This window comes from Plasmodium cynomolgi, chromosome 4 (assembly GCF_000321355.1).
Source record: "Plasmodium cynomolgi strain B DNA, chromosome 4, whole genome shotgun sequence".
Taxonomy (NCBI): Eukaryota; Apicomplexa; class Aconoidasida; order Haemosporida; family Plasmodiidae; genus Plasmodium; species Plasmodium cynomolgi.
In genome coordinates this window covers 160,808-180,709 of record NC_020408.1, presented here as the reverse complement: position 1 = coordinate 180,709, position 19,902 = coordinate 160,808, and the positions used below count along the sequence as shown (strand labels likewise).

At 48.0% G+C, this 19,902-nt stretch overlaps 5 protein-coding genes across 5 annotated transcripts; 2 read left to right on the top strand and 3 right to left on the bottom strand.

Annotated features, from left to right (window-relative positions):
• Positions 1–1,021: 1,021 nt before the first annotated feature.
• PCYB_041440 (DHHC zinc finger domain containing protein) lies at positions 1,022–3,162 on the bottom strand (the record flags this gene model as incomplete). Its single annotated transcript, XM_004225295.1, has 9 exons — positions 1,022–1,128; positions 1,297–1,384; positions 1,513–1,548; positions 1,675–1,770; positions 1,985–2,046; positions 2,315–2,437; positions 2,559–2,680; positions 2,896–2,954; positions 3,100–3,162. 9 exons carry the CDS (start codon positions 3,160–3,162, stop codon positions 1,022–1,024), a joined length of 756 nt encoding a protein of 251 aa, XP_004225343.1.
• A 1,597-nt stretch (positions 3,163–4,759) lies between these two features.
• Positions 4,760–9,967, top strand: PCYB_041430 (helicase; the record flags this gene model as incomplete). Its single annotated transcript, XM_004225294.1, has 4 exons — positions 4,760–5,271; positions 5,454–8,826; positions 8,888–9,794; positions 9,879–9,967. The coding sequence occupies 2 exons, from the start codon at positions 4,760–4,762 to the stop codon at positions 8,824–8,826; spliced, it is 3,885 nt and encodes a 1,294-aa protein (XP_004225342.1). The 3' UTR covers positions 8,888–9,794; positions 9,879–9,967.
• A 391-nt stretch (positions 9,968–10,358) lies between these two features.
• PCYB_041420 (hypothetical protein) lies at positions 10,359–13,351 on the bottom strand (the record flags this gene model as incomplete). Its single annotated transcript, XM_004225293.1, has 1 exon — positions 10,359–13,351. A coding segment is annotated over one exon (2,991 nt), but the record flags the coding sequence as incomplete, so codon positions are not given.
• A 995-nt stretch (positions 13,352–14,346) lies between these two features.
• PCYB_041410 (hypothetical protein) lies at positions 14,347–15,087 on the bottom strand (the record flags this gene model as incomplete). Its single annotated transcript, XM_004225292.1, has 3 exons — positions 14,347–14,412; positions 14,584–14,733; positions 14,761–15,087. The coding sequence occupies 3 exons, from the start codon at positions 15,085–15,087 to the stop codon at positions 14,347–14,349; spliced, it is 543 nt and encodes a 180-aa protein (XP_004225340.1).
• An 854-nt stretch (positions 15,088–15,941) lies between these two features.
• Positions 15,942–19,536, top strand: PCYB_041400 (hypothetical protein; the record flags this gene model as incomplete). The annotated part of the gene is made up of 3 exons (XM_004225291.1): positions 15,942–18,937; positions 19,020–19,278; positions 19,501–19,536. The coding sequence occupies 3 exons, from the start codon at positions 15,942–15,944 to the stop codon at positions 19,534–19,536; spliced, it is 3,291 nt and encodes a 1,096-aa protein (XP_004225339.1).
• Between the last annotated feature and the right edge of the window lie 366 nt (positions 19,537–19,902).

Sequence of the window (19,902 nt, the reverse complement as noted above, 5' to 3'; positions counted from 1 at the left end):
ACATACGCATAACGCTTATGTGCACATGTACAATTACGTCAAAGCGGACACGGCAACTCGCAGATAGGGGCAGCTCCCCAACTCATGGGTACCGAAGCATGACGAAAATAGGGAAAACAAGTGAAATGGATTGCAAAGGGGCAATTTTCCTTTTCGCCTGATACGAGCCCTATGGATCACCATGTGCAGTTAAACTTTGTAGATGCGCATTGTGCAGTGCACGTCCAGCCTTCCGCACACCCGAGTGAACACACACGCACGCAGAAAAAATTCACACTGGTTCGCACACAGGTAGAGGGGACTCGCCTTTCTGCGAGCAGAGTTAGAGTTTTTCCCGCGTGGCTGCCTTCAGGGGAGTATCTTTTTTACCCTCCGCACTCGCAAGAATAGCTTGTGCCGTGATTAGAAGCAATCCAAGCGTTTTTCTTGAAGGGGTAGAGCCAACTAGGCAAAGTTGCACGAAAGGGAAGCCCCAAATGACAGACACAAGGAGGTGCACCCCGCGATGAGACAAGCATATCGGTATAAAAAAAAAAGTAAAAATAAAGCAAAAAAAAAATTCAAATTCAAATTACTACGTTTGAGTGGGGCGAATGCGCCGCGCATGCAACGCATCACAGGTGGAAAAGGCTCCACTGGGTGAAGAATGGCCCGTCGAGGGGTGCACGAGCGAGGTCGCCGAGCTGGCACATGCACACATCTGTTCATGCACACTTGTAGATACCCATTAGTGCTTTCGCAGTTGTGCTTAAGCAGTTGTATGTTTCACTTTAATTTTTTTTTTTCTCTTCAATGAAGTTTTCTCGTGAGAAAAAATCCGAGCTCGCAGTTCCATCGATGGGAAGAAACCTGGGAAGGAGCGCCGACGGAGATGATTGTGTCAGAGAACAGCGACCCTCTGCAGGGTAGTTCAGTTGGCGACACGTGCACGTATGTATGCATGTAAATTTGTATCACATGTGCATATGTTTTTTTTGTTTTTTTTTTTTTGTTTTTTTTTTTTTTTTTTTTTCTTCCCCCTTTAATCGCCACTGTACCAGAGGCAGCAGAATGGCTGGCCAAACACGTCCACGAGTGACTCTCGGAAGGGCCTCATTTCTCTGCGTTGGTTCTTCAGGTACTCTATCCCTGCACAGATGGGGCAGCGGAGCCAGTGAGCATCCACGCTGACACGCTGACACGCTGACACGCTTCTACGTTGATACGCTTATGCGTTGATACAATTCTACGTTGACAACTTCTACGTTGACACACTTCTATGATGACACACTTCTACGCCTCCTCCGTTGCACCTACCTGTCGTGTTCGTCCTAACCGCGACGTACTGGTCGATCAACATGACGAACGAGAACACCCCGAACACGAGGGAGCCGAAGGCGTTCACCTGGAAGGGGCAACATAGAAAGGGGGTAGGCACCTCAAATTAGGCCAATCCACCTAAGCACGTACCTACGTACATACGTACGCTGCACGAAAGGTGAAAACTCTTTGGCGTAAAAACGCAAGGCACACCAGGATGAGGAAGAGGTCTGTTCTGCTGAGTATACACTGAAAAAAGGGAAAAAAAAAAAAAGTGAACTTTTGAGTAGGCGGTATAATAAAGTCCAAGCGCGCTACAGAATATGCATTCCACACAAACTGCGATCATCTTTTTTTAGCGTCGTCATGTGGTACCATCCTGTCGGTGTTCAATCTTGGGTTCGTCTGAACACACGAGATTATTTTGTACATAACGATGAAGGCGCAGTTGGTGCACATGAGCAGGGTGTACTGCGGTGTGTTAGCCATGCACATGCAAAAAAAAAAAAAAAAAAAAATTAATAAATTAGCTAGCTGACCAATTAGCCGAATGTCACTCATAAAGGGACACAAAAGAAACGTTTCTTAAGTGACAAAAAGGACTTAGCAAATTTTCTGCCTCGTTTTTTTTTTTTTGTGTGTTTCGTGTGTGTGCATTCTCCAGCTGGACATTTTGAGGACTTACGAAATTGAGGAGGATAAAAAATTTCTGATTGTACTGTCCGACACAGCCATTTATCCAAATGCCTTGAAGGAAGATAGAGAGAGGGGGAGGGGAATGAAAAAGGCGAACCATAAGATGAACGAGATAGCCAATGTTGTAGCGAGTGTTGTAGCGAGCGTATGTGTGTCTCCACAGCGTGATCTTATATCTGCGTGAACGCGTGCGTCGTTCCCTTCCATTCGAGTTGCAAGCTACAGTCCTGACGCTGTCACCTTTTCGGAGCTTCGCACGACCAGACAATGTAGCATGTCGCTTTAGCAGAACGCCGCTTCAGCGTCGCTCTCCCCCTACAGTGGTGGTCCATTTTAATGATGCAGCGGTTGCAAACAGAGCAGTGGTGAGATCTCTTTTCCTTTAACAGGTTACACTTCACGCACATGTCATCGGGACCATGCCGTTCGTCGATTCCTTCTCCTAGAAATGAACGTCGGAATGGGGAAAATGAGATGATATGCATAAATGTACAGGTAACTTTGACGTCAATGAAAAAAAAAGGGAGGGGCACACCGCAGTAGGAACACCGAAGTAGGCAGACCTGTCTTCCTGGGCTCCCCTGTTAACACCCCCGGGTTTTTAGTGAGGCATTTGACGTAGCACCACAAAGTCATAATTGCGCAGAACCAGAAGGAGGCGTACGAGGACACCCGTGCTTTCGTTCTGACATAGGGGGCAAAAAAATAAGGAGCACAAAATTTGCAAAAAAAAAAAAACGATGTGATGGAGTGATGTGATGGAGTGATGCGGTGGAGCGATGCGGTGGAGCGATGCGGACATGTGTCAGTCCTGTGTGTGTGCGTTTCTTTCGGAGTTGTCTCATATAGCGTCTCTCCCCTTTGCCCTCTTGTCGGGCTCGGACAAAGATTCGTGTTTACGCAAAAGATGAGATGAACTTGGGGCAGAGGTACATGGACTGCAGAATTAGGACGTATGTCTGTTGATTGGGGCGGAGGAGGGAACGATGCTGTGTGGCGGTTTGAACGCTGCGTCGGTGATACTATGGGTGACGTTCTGTTCGAAATGTTGGTTAACCAACAGGCTGGCTACCACTATGGGGGCCATTTGCCCCCTTTCCCTACCAGCAAAACGAAGAAGGACCTATAAAACGCCAAAAGAATCGCCCCCATATTTAGGGCTTTCATTCTGTGGGAAGGCTCTCATAAAAAAAAAAAGGGGGAGGCACAGAGTTCGAGGCAAGCGACGAGCATATATGTCCCTGTGTGCATCCTCGCATGTGTACATTATGGGTAGTTTAACGATGCTGAGGATTTTCTTTTAAGAAATTTCTACGTTCTTTTTTTTTTTTTTTTCTCTCCATTCCGATTTGATGAAAGAGGAAGGGTAAATCTTTGATGCGAGGAACGAACGACCGTTTCGCATGCACACACTTGGGAAGAAAAGGTGGCGAGGCAAAGGATTCACAAAAAGAGGGTCTTTGGGACAGAGTCCTTGGGACAGAGTCTTTGGGACAGAGTCCTTGGGACAGAGTCTTTGGGACAGAGTCCTTGGGACAGAGCCCTTGGGACAGAGACCTTGGGACAGAGTCCTTGGGACAGAGCCCTTGGGACAGAGACTTTGGGACAAATTGTTTCACACTCTGAGTGATGCGAACGGAACTTAAACTGACCCCATCTTGGGAACAACCCACACAGGGATTACAAAATCGTTATTGTAGGTCAAACGGGCCAAAGTCCCAAGGTTGTGCAAAACCGAATGTGGTGAAAAAAAAAAAAAAAAATTTGCAAAGTGGAGAGAGACCCACGTATGGATGCACATATGTGCGTGTACATAAGAGGGGCTATATACGACTGTGCGACGCGTTATGTGATGGTCTCGTGTTTGCCTTTTTAGAGGGAACATTGAAGGGGGATGGAGGAGGGAATATAAATCACCCACCATCTCCCCCATTAGCATCCCCATTTGTCAATATGGTTTATTCAGCTGCGCAGAATGGACAGCTAATTTTGTAGACCCTTCTAGGTCCAGAATATTTTTTTTTTTTAACACCTCAGCTTACAATTGGTGAGTCATCCCGCATGACCATTTAAACTGTGCACACACACACTGTGGTGGGCGTTGTGTTGTGTATGTACTCATGAGAGGGGAAATTTCCCCTCCCCCCTACATATGTGTAATGCCTAATCTTCATTCCTCTTTGAACATCCAGCCGTATGTACATCATATCTATCACTCCGCGGTCATCCCTACTGAACGTTTCACTTACATAAGCTTCTCCCCTACTGGGAAAAAAAAAAAAAAAACAGCGTTAAATTGTGAAGGTCATAAGTGAAAAAAAAAAAAAAATTCCCTCGCCAAGTCATCACAAGGATTGGCAGGACACAGGGTGGGCTTTCTCAGTCAATTCAAAACGATTCATTCCACCTCTACACACACATATGCTCGGGTGATACGGTGGAGAGAAAAAAAAAAGGAGTGAGGGGCGGTCTACTACGAGAGGTAATAAAGGACAAAGTAGCCTTTTTCCTATTTTTCCAATTTTAGCTTTTTTTTTTCTTTCCCCTCGTGAGGCTTACTCGCCCCGTTTGCTGAAAAAAAAAAAGTATCCTTCCTTAGGGGCCACGTCCCCCGATGCGTCTAACCAGTTGGTCAACCCACGGTAGCTGCACTTAACCCCATTGGAAGTTCATAGCTCATAATTGGAGGGAACTCTCCTCCCACGATAGACAGCATAGCGACTCGCAGTTAGATGCTGCTATAACCCCGTTGTAAATCCACCAAATGGAGAAATTAGATGAGGATTCGACGCAACGTACAAACGTGGCTGAATCGGGGAAAAACCCAATTTGTGGAGGTGAGAAAGGAGCTTCCTTCTCCCTCTGTGAGCTAAACAAGGAAGGGATGGATCTAGATAGCTTAAACGAACATGTTACAGGAGTTTCCATTTTTGAGAAACAGGATAACATGAGCGAAGGTGAAGAAACTCCCACGTTAGTAGTTCACCCAGATGGTGACACATTCGAATTGACTTCACCTCTCCCTCTGCACATAAGTGATAAAGAATCAACAGGAAAAAATGAACGAAACGAACCTGAGGAAGAGGTGGACAATGAAGACTACCTCTACGTAAGCGAACATCTTCGGATAAAAAAAGACAAACAGATTTTTGTGAGTAACGCTCTGAATGATTACATAAACGAATACCTGAACTTGTTCGGTTCATGCGATGAAAAATTTTTTAGGAACGAAAATGGAGAGGCAGAGCGGTTTATGGAAATTGGATTAAATCTGAAGTACTTGAGGCATAGGGACCGAATGAAGAGGAGGAAAAGGCGGCTCGCCAGCAGGGGGGGCGGACCTTCCCCTGCTGCTACGTCCGCTGCTACTGCTTCTATTGCTACTTCCGCTGCTACTACTTCTATTGCTACCTCCGCTGCCGCTACTCCTGTCGCTACTCCTATCGCTACTTCCCCAGTGGAGGCTGCTGCGGGGGAAGGGCCCCCCACCGCAACGGCGCCTCATCCGACAGCAGCAGCTGCTTCTCCAACTCGTCTTCGGAAGGGGACCCCGCCCACAACAGCCCCTGCACGTCGGACGAGGACATACTTGAGAAGCTGCATTTCGACAAGCAGTCCTTACGTACAATGAAAAAGCTAGAGAAATCCAAGAACGCCTATTTTAAATACCTCAGTGATCTCTGTGTCAAGTACGACCTAATGAGTCGCTTCACCCTTCCCTACTTCGAACGAGTGAAACGAGCCATTGTGAAGACTCCCTCGAGATATAAACGTATAACGGAGAGGTGTGATGCAAGCCTAGAGACCATGCAGGTTTTTCTAGAGAATGAAGAAAATGCGAGAAGGATTGAACAAAGTCAGAAGAGGTTGCGATCTGATGTGGTTAACTCCATGTTTGGCTTTCACATCATCAGTGATACTCACCCGATGAAGGTTCCCATTAAGGGTGTGAATCGGTTGGGTGGGGGGGAAACCAGGCCAGACACCACCACGTCGGGAATCACCACGTCGGGAATCACCAGATCGGGCATCACCACGTCTACTTGCAACCCATTTGTATACAAATCTTTGCAGAGCACGAAACGCGTGGGGACCACCAAACTAAGCGGCAATGTCTCGCATGGGGAAGAGGGAAGCAAGCGGAGGAGGCGACAAGGTATGACGAAGGCCAACTCTCAGAAGAATAGGACCCACGTGGGGGGAAGCAGCATGAGGGAAAGCAGCGTGGGGACGAAGAACTACCTGAATGAATACATAAAGAAGGTGCAAAGGAATTCCAAACTGCATAACAAAGTAGGGACTATCAAGCAGTATATTTTACTGTCCAATTGGAACGAGCTGAGGAGACACCACCACACCGTGAGGGTGGTGTCGGACCAACGAAGGAGTAACGCCAAGTTGCTTGCCAAGGAATGTTACGAGCAAATGAAGTTAATCGAGAAGAAGCGGAAAATAATTATCGAGAGGGAAGAAAAGGAACGTTTGAGATTGCTCAAGGAAAACGACATGGATGCTTACATCAATCTACTAAAAAATACAAAAAACAAGAGGCTGCAGGAATTGCTAGACGTAACTGAGGAGTTCCTAACTAGCATGTCATCATGTGTACTGTGCCAGAAGAAGGACAGTGTATTTGATGTAGCATCTCAGGATGAACCCTCATCGATCGGTTCGAATGAAATGGATTCTACCTATCATTCGAAGAGCACAAACATTGCTATGAAGTCTAATTACAAAGATGCCAGGGAGAAGTACCTTCTTGTGTCCCACTCTGTTAGAGAGAAAGTGGTGCAGCCATCGATCTTGATCGGAGGAACTCTGATGAAGTACCAATTGGAGGGGTTAGAATGGCTCATCTCTCTCTACAATAACAATTTACATGGCATCCTGGCAGATGAGATGGGTCTAGGGAAGACCATACAAACGATTAGTCTATTTGCCTACCTGAAGGAGTTTAAATGGGGAGGAATTTCCGCTGGGAAAAGTGCACTTAGTACTGGGGGCCCGAGACAACCAAAGAATCTCATCATAGTTCCTTTGTCGACATTGCCAAACTGGATGAGCGAATTCGAAGCATGGTGTCCCTCTCTTAAGGTCATCACTTACAGAGGAACCAAATGTGAAAGGAAGGGATTAGCAAAACGGATGCTCGAATCTGAATATGACATATGTCTCACCACCTTCGATTTTGCTATCAAAGAAAAAGCATTGCTAATAAAAATTTTTTGGACCTACATAGTAGTAGATGAAGGACATAGAATGAAAAACAGCAAATCGAGATTCCATACAATTTTGAAAGATTTTAAAAGCAAGCAGAGGGTACTCTTAACCGGAACACCTCTACAAAATAACCTCTCTGAGTTATGGTCCCTACTGAACTTTCTCTTGCCAAAAATTTTTTCTTCTTGTGATGATTTCGAGAGGTGGTTTATAAGACCATTACATAGTGATAAAGATATACAAGACGTCATCATCACAGAAGAAGAACAGCTACTAATTATCAATAGGTTACATAGTGTCCTTCTCCCCTTTATGCTCAGGAGAGTGAAAAAGGACGTCTTGAAATCTCTCCCCAAGAAATACGAATATAACGTTTATATAGACTTATCCCTATACCAGAAAATGCTTTATCGCCAAATTGAAATGAAGGGATTCACTCAAATTAACAGGAATGGATCCATTAGTAACAAGTCGTGTCAAAATATGGTGATGCAATTGAGGAAGGTTGTGAACCATCCATATTTGTTTCTTGAAGAATACGACATGGATGATTACTTAATAAAGTGTAGTGGTAAATTTGAGGTACTCGACAGGATGCTACCAAAGCTGCTTAAGTTTCGTCACAAAATTTTGATTTTTTCCCAAATGACAAAGTTAATGGATATCCTCTGCGACTACCTGGACTACCGCGGACACCGCTTCCACCGCCTCGACGGGAATATTGGCCTGCACGAGAGGAGGAAGATCATCGAGGAGTTCAACCGGGTTGCCGTGGGCGAAGCGAGCGGCGCGGATGGAGTGGACGGAGTGGATAATGTAGATGGGGTGGACGGAGTGGATGGAGTGGACGGCGCGGATGGAGTGGACGGAGTGGACGGCGCGGACGGAGTGACTTGCGGCGCCGTTAGCAAAGCGGGTGTAGACCATACGGGAGAAGCCGCGGATGGAGTGGACGGAGTGACTTGCGGCGCCGTTAGCAAAGCGGGTGTAGACCACACGGGAGAAGCCGCGGACGGGAATTGCGATGAGGGTGACCCGCTGGACGAGCCAAACGGGGGGCACGACGAAACCATGATTTTCATGCTGTCCACCCGATCGGGGAGTCTAGGCCTGAATCTCCAAACCGCGGACACGGTGATCATCTTCGACAGCGACTTCAACCCACACCAAGACATACAAGCCATGTGTAGGTGCCATCGAATTGGACAAAAGAACGTCGTGAAGGTCTTCCGATTCATCACTCTCTCCGGGGTAGAAGAACTGATTTTCCAAAAGGCGCAGGATAAACTAGCCATCAACGACAAGGTCATACAGGCAGGTCTATTTAATAAGATATACAGTGATGAGGACAGAAAGAACAAGCTGAAAAATATTTTCCAAAGGAGCCAGAAGGGACAAGTGACGGTGCAGTCCACCAACCCACTGCTACTCAACTACTACATGGAGAGGTCAGAGGTGGAGTTGAAATATTTTCTCAAATTTGATCAGAGGTACTTCGGCTCGGAGTTCTACACGCATCTGCAGACTCTCAATCGGGAGAAGCCCCACGTGCCGCAGTTCACGTATATGAGTGAGGACGAGGGGGAGGGGGAGGGAGATGGGAAGCGGTGAGATGGGAAGCGGTGAGATGGGAAGCGGCGAAATGGGAAGCGGTGTGATGGAAGGCGGCGAAATGGAAGGCGGCGAAATGCAAAGCGGCGAAATGCAAAGCGGCGAAAGCGGCAGCGGCGAAATGCAACGCGGCAGCGGCAAAGTGCCTCGCGATGAAGCGCGGACAGGAGAAGCCCCCTCCTGGGCGGAAGAACGCAGCTCCATTTTGAAGGAGGAAAACCAAAACGAAATCGAGAAGGTTTTAATAAAAAGTAAAAAGCTTGTAAACAGGGACGAACTTCCGTCGTATCTGTTTTACGATGACACGGAGGAGGGGGTCGAGGTGGAGTTCAAGAGGACACGCAGGCAAATTAATGTGCACCTCATGGACGAGGAGAATCTCTCCAATGTGGAGTTTCTGCAGTTGATTGAGTCAGGGGGGGAAGCGGAAGAGGGAGCGGAAGAGGGAGCGGTGCTCAGCGATGCGGTGCGCAGCGACGCGGTGAAAGAGGCGGAGGTAACTGAAAAGGCGAAGGGGGAAGACGCAGGGAATGACCCGATGAGCGGCGACCTGATGAGCGGCGACCTGATGAGCGGCGACCCGGTGAGTGGCGACCTGGTGAGTGGCGACCCGGTGAGTGGCGACCCGGTGAGTGGCGGCCCGATGAGCGGCGACCCGGTGAGTGGCGACCCGGCGAACAGCGATCCGCTAAATGACGACCCGATGAGCGGCGACCCGCTAAGGGCCGACCCGACGAATGACGAGGACTCGCCAGGCACACGAACCCCCCTGGGCGCGCACACCAGCGAGCGACCGCACAAGAAAAGCCGCCCCTACAACTTTAGACGTTCGGGCACCACGGAGAGGACGTACAGCACCAGAAATGGGCGGACTAGCGAGGGTAGCAGTGCCTCTCCACAGAGGGGCAAAAGGAAATCGAGCAGCCCGGGGGAGGTACGTCTAAATCAGGACAAAAAGAAACGGAAAAGTAGGGGGTAGCGTAGAGAGGCGTGGGGTAGCGCAGAGAGGCCGCTTGGGAGGCGGTTGGCTTCTCCCAACTGGTCACCTCCAGAGCACCCTTTGGATCAGCGAGCACATGCGCCAAAAAAGGGCCTCTCAAGTGCCTCTCAAGTACCTCTTAAGTACCTCTTAACTGTGTGATGAATCTTTTTTTTTTTAACAGACCCCTTTTTCTCCTCCTCCCATTTTCGATGATTTTACTTTAGAACTGTGATGCTTGTCAATGGGCATTCGTTCATAAATGACATGCCTGTGAATGGGGTGGTGAGTATTCTCCTTCGTCTTCACGGGGGACACCTCCTTAGCAGCACTTCCTCCTGAGGCATATGTCCACTTGGAAGGGGTGATGGACCAGCTCGCTTATGATTTCGCCTTGGGGAGTCTGCAAAGAGGGGGGAATAAGTGGAGGGCGTAAAGTGGAGGGCGTAAAGTAGCGAGCGTAAGTAGCGGGCGTAAGTGGCGGACGTAAGTGGCGGACGTAAGTGGCGGACGTAAGTACCGAGCGTACATGCTTGGATTACGCGGAGGGAGATTACATCACGGATGCACCGCCGATGCTCTGCTGTTCCGCTTCTTTTTCTTTCCATACCACCTGCGCCAGGATGGAGAGGACCTGTTTGTGGAACCTGGAAGAAGAAACGACCCTCTCGTTGTTTAAGCTCCTCTGCTCACTGAGGGAAGAATCGATGTAGGAGCAGCACAGCGCATATGTCCTGTGCAACAGGGATAGCTGTGAAAGGGTTAGCTCGTTCAGTCGGGATGACAAGCATCGTCTACCCGAGCCATCTTCGAGACAACCATTCGGGTGCTCCTCCGCAAGGTGTAGAAGTACAATCTGTATTGCCCAAAGGACGTTTCGCGCGTTGGCTACGTTTTCGAAGTAGTCGCTTTCATGGTATGTTTGTTTCTTCATGGGGGGTTCACGCAAAGGGGATTCCGTTCTTCCTCCGCTATCACTTGGTAAGTTGTTCTCTCGTAGGGGGGGTTGCCTTGGGAGGCCCTTCGCAGGGGTATCTCTCCAAGCCCCCGCAGTGGCCACTGTGTTGCATGTTACGACAAGATGTGGGTGATTTGTGTCTCCGAGTGAGTCTCCACGATGGGTGCTCTCTCCTCCACGGGGAGAAGTCACTCTAGGAGGGCAATTCTCCTTCACGCTGTTCTGTTGGTTAGGAGGGGCGGCTCCACCTGGCGTGGTGACAGTGTACACACGCGTTGTCTTTCCCCCGTGATTGGAGCTCAACTCATCAGTTTCGTCGAGAATGACATCGAGTTGGTAATCCGGTGGAGTTAATTTTATGAATGGGATTATTTCTTCTTTCATTTGCTCACAGGTTGGAATGGGTATCTTTGCAATTTGATTCTGTACGTGTTGCTTTTTTTTCTTGTCATACTTATTGTTGTTCCCCCTTTCGTAGACGTTTAAATTGTGCACATAGACACTTAACTCGGGTTTTACGTTTTTTCCACTTTGGTCGTTCTCTACGTGGGGGGAGGAAGACATACCTGTGAAGGCACCTCCATGACTGCATTCCTCCTCCTGTGCGCTTTCGTGTGGAATGTCACTCTGAAGGCAAAACTTCTTCAGCACGTTGAAAAAAAAACAAAAAAAAGTCCTCCTATTGTGGCGATGTATGTGCATACTGAGGAGAAGCACAATCTGAATGAGGGGAGTCAAACGGAGTGACTTGGCTAGCTCATCCATGGGAAAATATTTATATATATGGTACCTACTGGATGGGTTGAAAAAATTGAGGATGATCTCCCTCGACTGCATGTGCAGCATCGCGTAGCAGAGTAAGGGAAAGTCCCCTCTGCTGATATATGTGAATTTTCCTTTGATCAGGGAGAGGAAGTAGTCCGTCCACTCCTCATCCAGGTGTATGTCGTTTTTGATGAGGACCGTCACGAACCGCAGGAGTTGGCTGATTTTTACGTTTTGGAAGTTCCTACGAGGGAGTGTTTCTGGTGGGGGGTTCCCCTCCTGCCGCATCGCGTGGATCTTACCCCTCCACGGTTTGTCAGTCTTATCCATCGACGTTTTTTCAGTCTTATCCCTCGACGTTTTTTCAGTCTTATCCATCGACGTTTTTTCAGTCTTATCCATCGACGTTTTTTCAGTCTTATCCATCGACGTTTTTTCAGTCCTTTTCCCCCTCGTCATGCCGCTCCTTTCCCAACGAGTGCCCCCCCGCGATGCGCCCCTCCGGCGAGGCGGGCTGTACCGATTCACAATCGCCAACAGCAACTCATTCCGTGTGTACCCCAACTTATCATGCATATTTATGGCCACTCGGGTGAGTCTTCTCGAGCTGACTTGGTCTAAATTGTCCACAATAAATGCAGTGATCCCATCTAGGAGATTCTCATCGTAATGTCTGTTCCTCGCGCACAAGGATAACACTTTGCAAACTTCCTCCACGGTGTATTCATTTGTCCCTTTTTGAATAGCACTGCACAGGTGTTGGCTTATCCGAGTGATCGCTCTCGTCAGTTTGGTTGTCCTAGCTTTGGGGTCTACCTTTGTTCCCCTTTTCGCTTCTTCTCTCGCCTTCGTCAAGTAGTCCACAGCGGTTAGGAGCTCATCCGGTGGGAGATACTCACACTTGGCATTTATGTAATCCGTCAGTTGGGCTTTTAACGAGTCACCCCCGTTTAGGTAGAGCCCCCCTCGACGTAACATCTTTACGCACTTCACGTCTACGCACTTCACATCTACGCACTTCATGTGTGCACCGTTCAGCTGTCCCCATCCTCCTAAAACGAGATAAGCACACTGCTCTATCAACCCATTGCACACCTCCATTTCTAATTTGAATTTTCTTTTTATCCATTTAGCGTAGGTCTCCTCAAAGTGGTGGATTCTCCTCCCAGATGTGGGAAGCAATATGAGTGCATTTTTCCCTCTCCTCTTCCATGACTTGATCGTATTGTACATCCCCTTTGATGAATATCCCCACCTGGGGGAAGACCTCCTGCTGAGTCGTTTCACCTCATAAGGTGACACACGGATAGAAGGGACTCTGTTTGGTATTAACCCTAAGTGGTTAAACTTACCCCAATGGATAGTCTCCTTGTGTAGCCTAAAAATGGATCCTCCTTTTTGTGACTTCAAAAATTTCTTTATTTCAATCCTCAGATTAACACAGGACTTTAGAAACTTAGCACACATCTCCTGATTGGTGTTGGCCATACTTCCCATCCTGATTATGCACCTTAAAATGAGAATTAGGAAATTGAATCGGTGCCATTCAATGGAAGTGTAAAAATTGAAGAGGTGCATTAGGTCTACTATGTCTAACGTGTCGTTGCCCCGTTGGATATGCTCACTGGGGAGATACTCCACTTGGTCATATCGGCTATTTGGACCATTCGATTCGTCCTCTTCGAGACGGTGAAGTGTCTCATCTTCCCTTGCCTGTAATTTTTGCGAGAACACCCGCGCTAGGTCCGCATAGACTGGGTCGTTGCGCCCGAGCAGGTGGCGCACATTGTGGAAGTTTTGTATGGTTCTCTTTAGCAGGTGCACTTTTGGTAAGCGGTCCTTTGGTAAGCGGTCCTTTGGTAAGCGGTCCTTTGGTAGGCGGTCCTTTGGTAAGCGCTCCTTTGGTATGCGGTCCTTTGGTAAGCGCTCCTTTGGTATGCGGTCCTTTGGTATGCGGTCCTTTGGTATGCGCTCCTTTGGGGGGTCTCCGCGTGAAGCATCAACGATTCCAAGCGCAGGAGCACCGATTAACTTCTGTCCTGGGGCGGGGCTGGTGACCCCTCCATCCAAGCCAACCTTACAGAGGAGTTCCCCAAAAAGGGACTCCCTAACTTCCCGTTTGAAGCGAAGCAGCACGTACCTACCACTGCGCTTCCCCTTCTCAAGTTTACTTTTCTGTTCAATCAATTTGACTATTTCTTTTTGGTAATACATTGGTCCCTTTTTTTGGCGAAGTGAGTTGGACGTCGGTTCCTTCCCCACTGAGGTGTAACAGTTCCTACACTACACGCGCCGATCACCCATACGTGTGTGCAACTGACGGATCACGCCAAACCATTGCGATCTCGTCACAAAAAATACAGATAAGGTAGCCTTTTTAAATAAAAGGCGAAGGAGCATTATATTTCCATTCGTTAGAACTCAGCTCAGCGTAGTCACTTTCCCAATGCAACATCGATTTTAAATAAAGTACGAACTGTTCATGTTTAGTTAAGCGAAGGTGTCGTCACCGCCTAACCGCTGCGCTTATTTGTCCCGAGGGTTTGAATCGTTCGTTTGTGGTGAGACTGAACGGTGGAATCCCCCTTTGCGCGTTATTTCTCCCGTGCGAGTAACAATGGAGGGGGAAAAAAAAAAAAAGCAGCAGGAGCCGCATTCGGGAGTTGCCTTTATACGTGTGGGCACGCTGGACGAGAATCACCTGTAGGGACTCTTCACCCTCTCACCTCGGAATATACAGAAAAAAAAAGAAATAACAAAAAAAATTATTTTAAAAGCAAAAATGAACGAAATGGGTTTTCATACGGGCGAGCATTATCTACAACATGGCGGGATTCTTCTTTATCGAGATGACAACTCCGGTAACTCTTCGCTCCTTGGTCCTCTGCGCATGGGAAGAAAAGCGGCGCAAGGTGGTGTAAAGTGATACAGCCCGTTACGTGGTGCAAACGGGTGTGTGGTGTTGGTGTGGTGCTAGTGCGGCGCTACTTGTGGCGCCAAAAAAACTGGCGCAGGCTCCCCCCTCGCGCGGGAAGTATGCCAAAACGAGACCTACCTCTCTGTACTTGTGCAAAGTAGGGTCGTAAGGCTGCCTCGCAAAGGCTATCACAGCATCGTAGTCGTCCTCCAGGAATTCTTCCTTTACCGTGTACGTGTTCGATATCACGGTATCATTCATATGTAGCGTTTTGCTTTTAACGTCAATCTTAAAAAAAGAAAAAACATCAACAACCTTTGGCTTTTTATCCTTCTTGGCCATTTGTTGTACCTTCTTTATAAAAGAACAATAAAATTTTATAACATCCTGCAAGACGTACGATGCTCTGAGGATGTTTGTCCCAACAGCATAAATGGAGACTTGGTCCTCCCCGGATGGTCTACATGGATGGTTTGCCTGCTTGTTGTCTCCATCGATGACCAGCTCCACTTGCTTGGTGCCACTATTAAGAACCTCAATTACTCTGTCGTAGTAAATTTTTGTTGGCTTCCCTGACGTTATGTACACGTCTGTTTTTTTTTTTTGCAACACGGAGGTGTGTTCCTTTTGGAAAGTCTCCATGGTCACTTTGGTTTTTTTTTTTCTTCTTCGTTATGTCCTCCATGGTTTCAGGGCAAAGCGGGATGATCTCACCTGTCACGTTGGTTGCTCTTCTCGGTGGGGAGTCTTCACAGTTCTCATGAAGGTCTAGTCAAATGGTGAGTTTTCGTATGTACTCCGTCACGACGGGTACATATAAGCAGCGGAATGGAACAGCTCAAATGGAGAGGGGGAGGAGATAGATTTAATCCGCTTGGCCAAACTGACAGGATGGTTGGATCGAAGAAGGTACCAACGCGGCGAGGTCACCCAATTGGCATTCCCTTATTGAGTAGGGCGCAACATGGCGGCGTGCAAACTTGCGCGATTCATGCGGCGGTAGGTGGAATGAGCACAGTTGCAAATGCTTAAAAAGGAAAAGGCGAAGGATTTTTTTTTTCGCCCCATCACGTGGTGGAGCAGTGCACGTGTATGCAAGTACCCCTGTTGTGTATGCATGTATGTATGTACGTATGTATGTATGTATGTACGTACGTATGTATGTATGTATGTATGTATGTATATTTTTTTTTTCTGCAGGGAAAGCCGCGGTTGAGAGATTCGCCCCGGAGTGGGAAGCCCCGCGTATGTCACCTTTCGAGGACTCGCGCGATACGCGTATCGTCTCCGTGCGGCCCCTTCGCCAGTCCGAGAGGGGGGAAAAAGGGAACCGCATCAGACGGCATAGCAGCGTTGCGTCAGTGTAGCGTTTCATCATTATAGTGTCGCAACGTAGCATCGTCGCAACGTAGCCTCTTCGCAACGTCACCGTTTTACAACGCCGCCGCTTTACAACGCCGTGGAGACTCCCCGAAGGATGCAAACCAACGCGTAACATGATTGAAGCCGCGTGTGCGCTCTCCAAAGGGGTCCTCGGGATTAAAAGGGGGAAGAATATGCGCTACTATGTGTTTGTCTGTACACGTAGATCAGCTGGCCGATCGTTTGTCGGGACAGCCGTAGGGAAAGGCGACGCATGCAACGGTACAAGCACGAGTCAAGGGAAAAAATGCTTGCGACATTTGGTTAGACTGCAAAGGGAGTTATATTCTTTACTGAATGTGAGCAGCTGGAAAGATGATTTGGTGTCCCCGTCGGGGAGACTGCGCTGCGGGGCGGCGTCGAATAGGGACAAGGGCTCCCCGCAAAATGCGGCGCCAATCGAAGCGTCAATAGAAGCGTCAATAGAAGAGCCTATCGAAGCGTCAATCGAAGAGCCTATCGAAGCGCCAATCGAAGCCCCAGTCGAACCCCCAAACCGCCTGAACAAGTCAGTCCGAAAATTGCACAAATGGACCCCCGTGGAGAGTAAAAGAAACAGCATTATGGCCAATACGGTGGAGGAAAAACACATCGGAGAAACGCTCAGCCGTATGTACACCCTAATGAGTAGAACCCCCCTGAGTAGAGCTCTCCAACTGAGCGAACAAGTGAGCAACAAGGATCTGTATAAAACGGTTTTGATGAAGTACTTCCATGAGATTAACAGGAGGGATAGAAGGGGTATGCGTCGCGGAGGGAGTATCACCTGGAGTGGAGGCACGACGAACGAGTTGTTAAGGCTCTTCCTCATGTGTTCAGACTACTACATGCGCATGCAGGGGGATAGGGTAGGCGACACGAGGATACACACCTGTGAGGGAAACCAATTTGAGGACATCCCCGCTGTGTGTAGAGACGTATTGGGAATGCTCGCCCAGGGACTTCGCACAAAATCGGCCTCCTTCAAACTGAGGGAAATGAACGACTTGGTAATCGCTCTGCTTCGACTGAGAATGGTTGACCCCTTTGTGGTGGGCGAGGACACCACGAATGATCTGATTAAACGGTTTTCCTCTCGACTGTTCCGAGTGAACTGTGATGCGATAGAACCGGGGGAAGGTGGACCCACCAGTGAGTGGGCAGCCATGCAAGGAGGAGTCCGCAGCAAACATGGAGAGAGTGATCATGTTGCGGATGATGAGGGTAGATCGGCAGCATCTTCAACGGGACAACCGGGCCGCATATCCCCACCTGGCGCGATCCACCTGGGCGATTTGGCCAAAGTGCTGTACCAACTTGTGACGATGAATAAGCGTCTGTTGAGTCACAAGAAAGACTCCCCTTCGGATAGATTCACAGAGGAGCACACCACTTTAGTGAATGCTATCCTCGCGTATTCAAAAAGTGAAATTAAAAAGGGCACACTTGATAAGGACAAGCTATTCTGGCGAAGTTGCACCTCCCTGCTTTACAGCTTAACCGTTTTGTGTAGCAAAAAATGGCATGCCGATTGTATAGAAATATATGACCACGTAGTGAGGACGTATGATGTATCTTTCGATGTTGACTCGACTGAACTTGTTAGCCTTAACTGCTACGACTTCAAGAATTTCGGGAAGGAGCATTGGCCTGAGGAGGAGGTCAAAAGGGTATGTCTTCTTCGGAGCATTTCCCTTTTTTGCAACTCAAAAGCGACAACGATCAAGTTCGTCCTTTCCACGAATGAGAAGCCCGAGGAGAGACATACGTTCCTCACCCTTGAGGAGTTAATCAAGCTGACATATGCCGTAACCTTTTTTTATAAACAAATGGGGTCCTCAGGAGAGGAGGACATAAAAACCAAATGTAGCCACCGTGTGAGGGGTATCATCTCGTCATTGCTGCTTATTACGGACGGGTTGGTGGAGCGCGCCGTTCTGGATGTCCTTCCAGTGAAGAAGCAAAATGATGCAGACGATGGAAACAAACGCTCCCTCCTGAAACGATTAAGTCATTTAGCAAATGTATATCACGAGCATCGCATTGGGGACATGAAGCTCCTGTGTGCCTTAACTGTCTTAATTAGCAAATGTAGGGATGTCGATCTGATCGTCCTGAGCAATGTCCTAAATATTTTTACAAAATTGGATTTTTCCTACGACGCTTATTTTGTTAGTTTCTTCTTTTCGAACTGTATGGGGAAGGGGTATCTGGGTGAGGAGGTCTTGCGGATTCGCTTTTTCGAACGGAATGGAGGTAGCCAATCTCGGTTGAGTGATCACACTGATGAGAATGAGAGAAACGATCTCCAGGAGGAGAAAAAGAAACCAATGGCCTTCTACATATGGAGAGCTTTCATTAAATGCGTGAAGAGGAGCGTAGCGGATAAGCAGAAGTTAAAGGAACTCTCCCCTGTGAATATCACCAAGCTTGTGAATGGACTGATCCATTTCAAGTGCCTGGATAAGCAATCCATAGAAGTGCTCATGAGGATCATATCAGAGCAGTATAGACGGGGGGAATCGGTTGGGATTATAAACAGGGCGAGTCGCAACACAGCAGATACTTATAGGAAAATAGCAGATACTCATAGCAGAACAGCGGGTGCACCAAACTTCAACCTGGTCTCGTTGGGGTCGCTACTCAACTACATGAGCATGACTGACGACATCCAGTGCTACGAAGCAAAGATAAAACTCGTTCAAATGATAGCAGACAAGGTAGTAAATCGGGAGAATTCATTCGATGCAAGGTTACTCTGTAGCATTTACATCAGCTATGCTAGATTGAATATACATGACGTAGGTCTATTTTACATAATAAGCAAGCGACTTAAGTCGAGTCAGTTAAACGACCTGAACGTGTTGAGCATTTTATCCTATATGAATAAAGCGGGAATATATGACGAGCAACTTTTACGTTCTTGCTTTAATAACGCCTTTGCCAAGTGGAGAAGGAAAACGAAGCAAAGACTGTCTTATGCAGTTCATCTTTTATTCATCTTAACCTCCATAAGTCAGACTTTCCTGTTTGATAATTTTTACACAATTATGTGCCGTGCGTTGGAAATTATTTCCTATGTGTACAGTGTGTGCAAAGATGGGGAGGAGGAAGAAGAAAAAAAAAAAAAAAAAAAAAAACTCTTACAATTTTTTTTCCATGTTGCTTATCAGTCTGCACACTTTTCACCACTTTTTCTTGGACATTCACTTGGGGGAAAATTCCGGAAGAGTTTTGGACAGTGTGAGCACAGAGTATTTGAAGATTTTTCATTTTTTTTTATGTCAACATTGGGAGGCGGTGGAGGGGATGGGCGCCACCAATTCACAAATTCAGAGGAATGTGCTGACCGCGCTGCGCCAGGTGGTGAGCCAAGACGTGTGCATCTGCTACGAGTACGCCTTGCGCGGCACGCCGTACCTGGTTGACATGGTACTTCACCGGGGATAGGCGGCCATGATAAGCGGCCATGATACGCGGCGAGGATACGCGGCGGGGAGCCGTTTTGCCCAGTAAGCTTCACCGTTGTCCCCGCCCATCCTCTCCCCTGCTGCCCCGGCCCTGTCCTAGTATTCTGTCCTTACCCGTCGTCTCCCCCCCACTGTGCCTGCCCATTTCGTCCTTCAACTTGCCCAACCTTCTTCAAATTGTTAGCGCCACGCGCTCCTTCGCCTATCAACTATTGGTTAATCCGTAGTAGGAATTCACATAAGACCGAAATGGAGTTAACCTTGGCGACTCTCCCCACGCCGCTATGGGGTACTTCCCCGACCAGCAGTATGTCGCGCTTCAAATTAGTTTTCATTCCCCAACATACAAAGGGGGGGGAGTGAGGGAATCCCCCCACAAAAATGCAGCAGTGATGAAGCCGCGCTAAAAGGGAGGACTTACACCATGTGGGATAAAGTGATGCAAAAAAAAAAAAAAAAAAAAGAGAAAATCCTACCTGTGGGGAGGAAATCGTTTCTGTAGCGTCGTTTTCCTTTTTTGTTCATCTTCGAAGCGGTTTGCGCGACCCGAGGGAAAGCGCCACCAGTGCGTGTTAAAAAAAAAAAA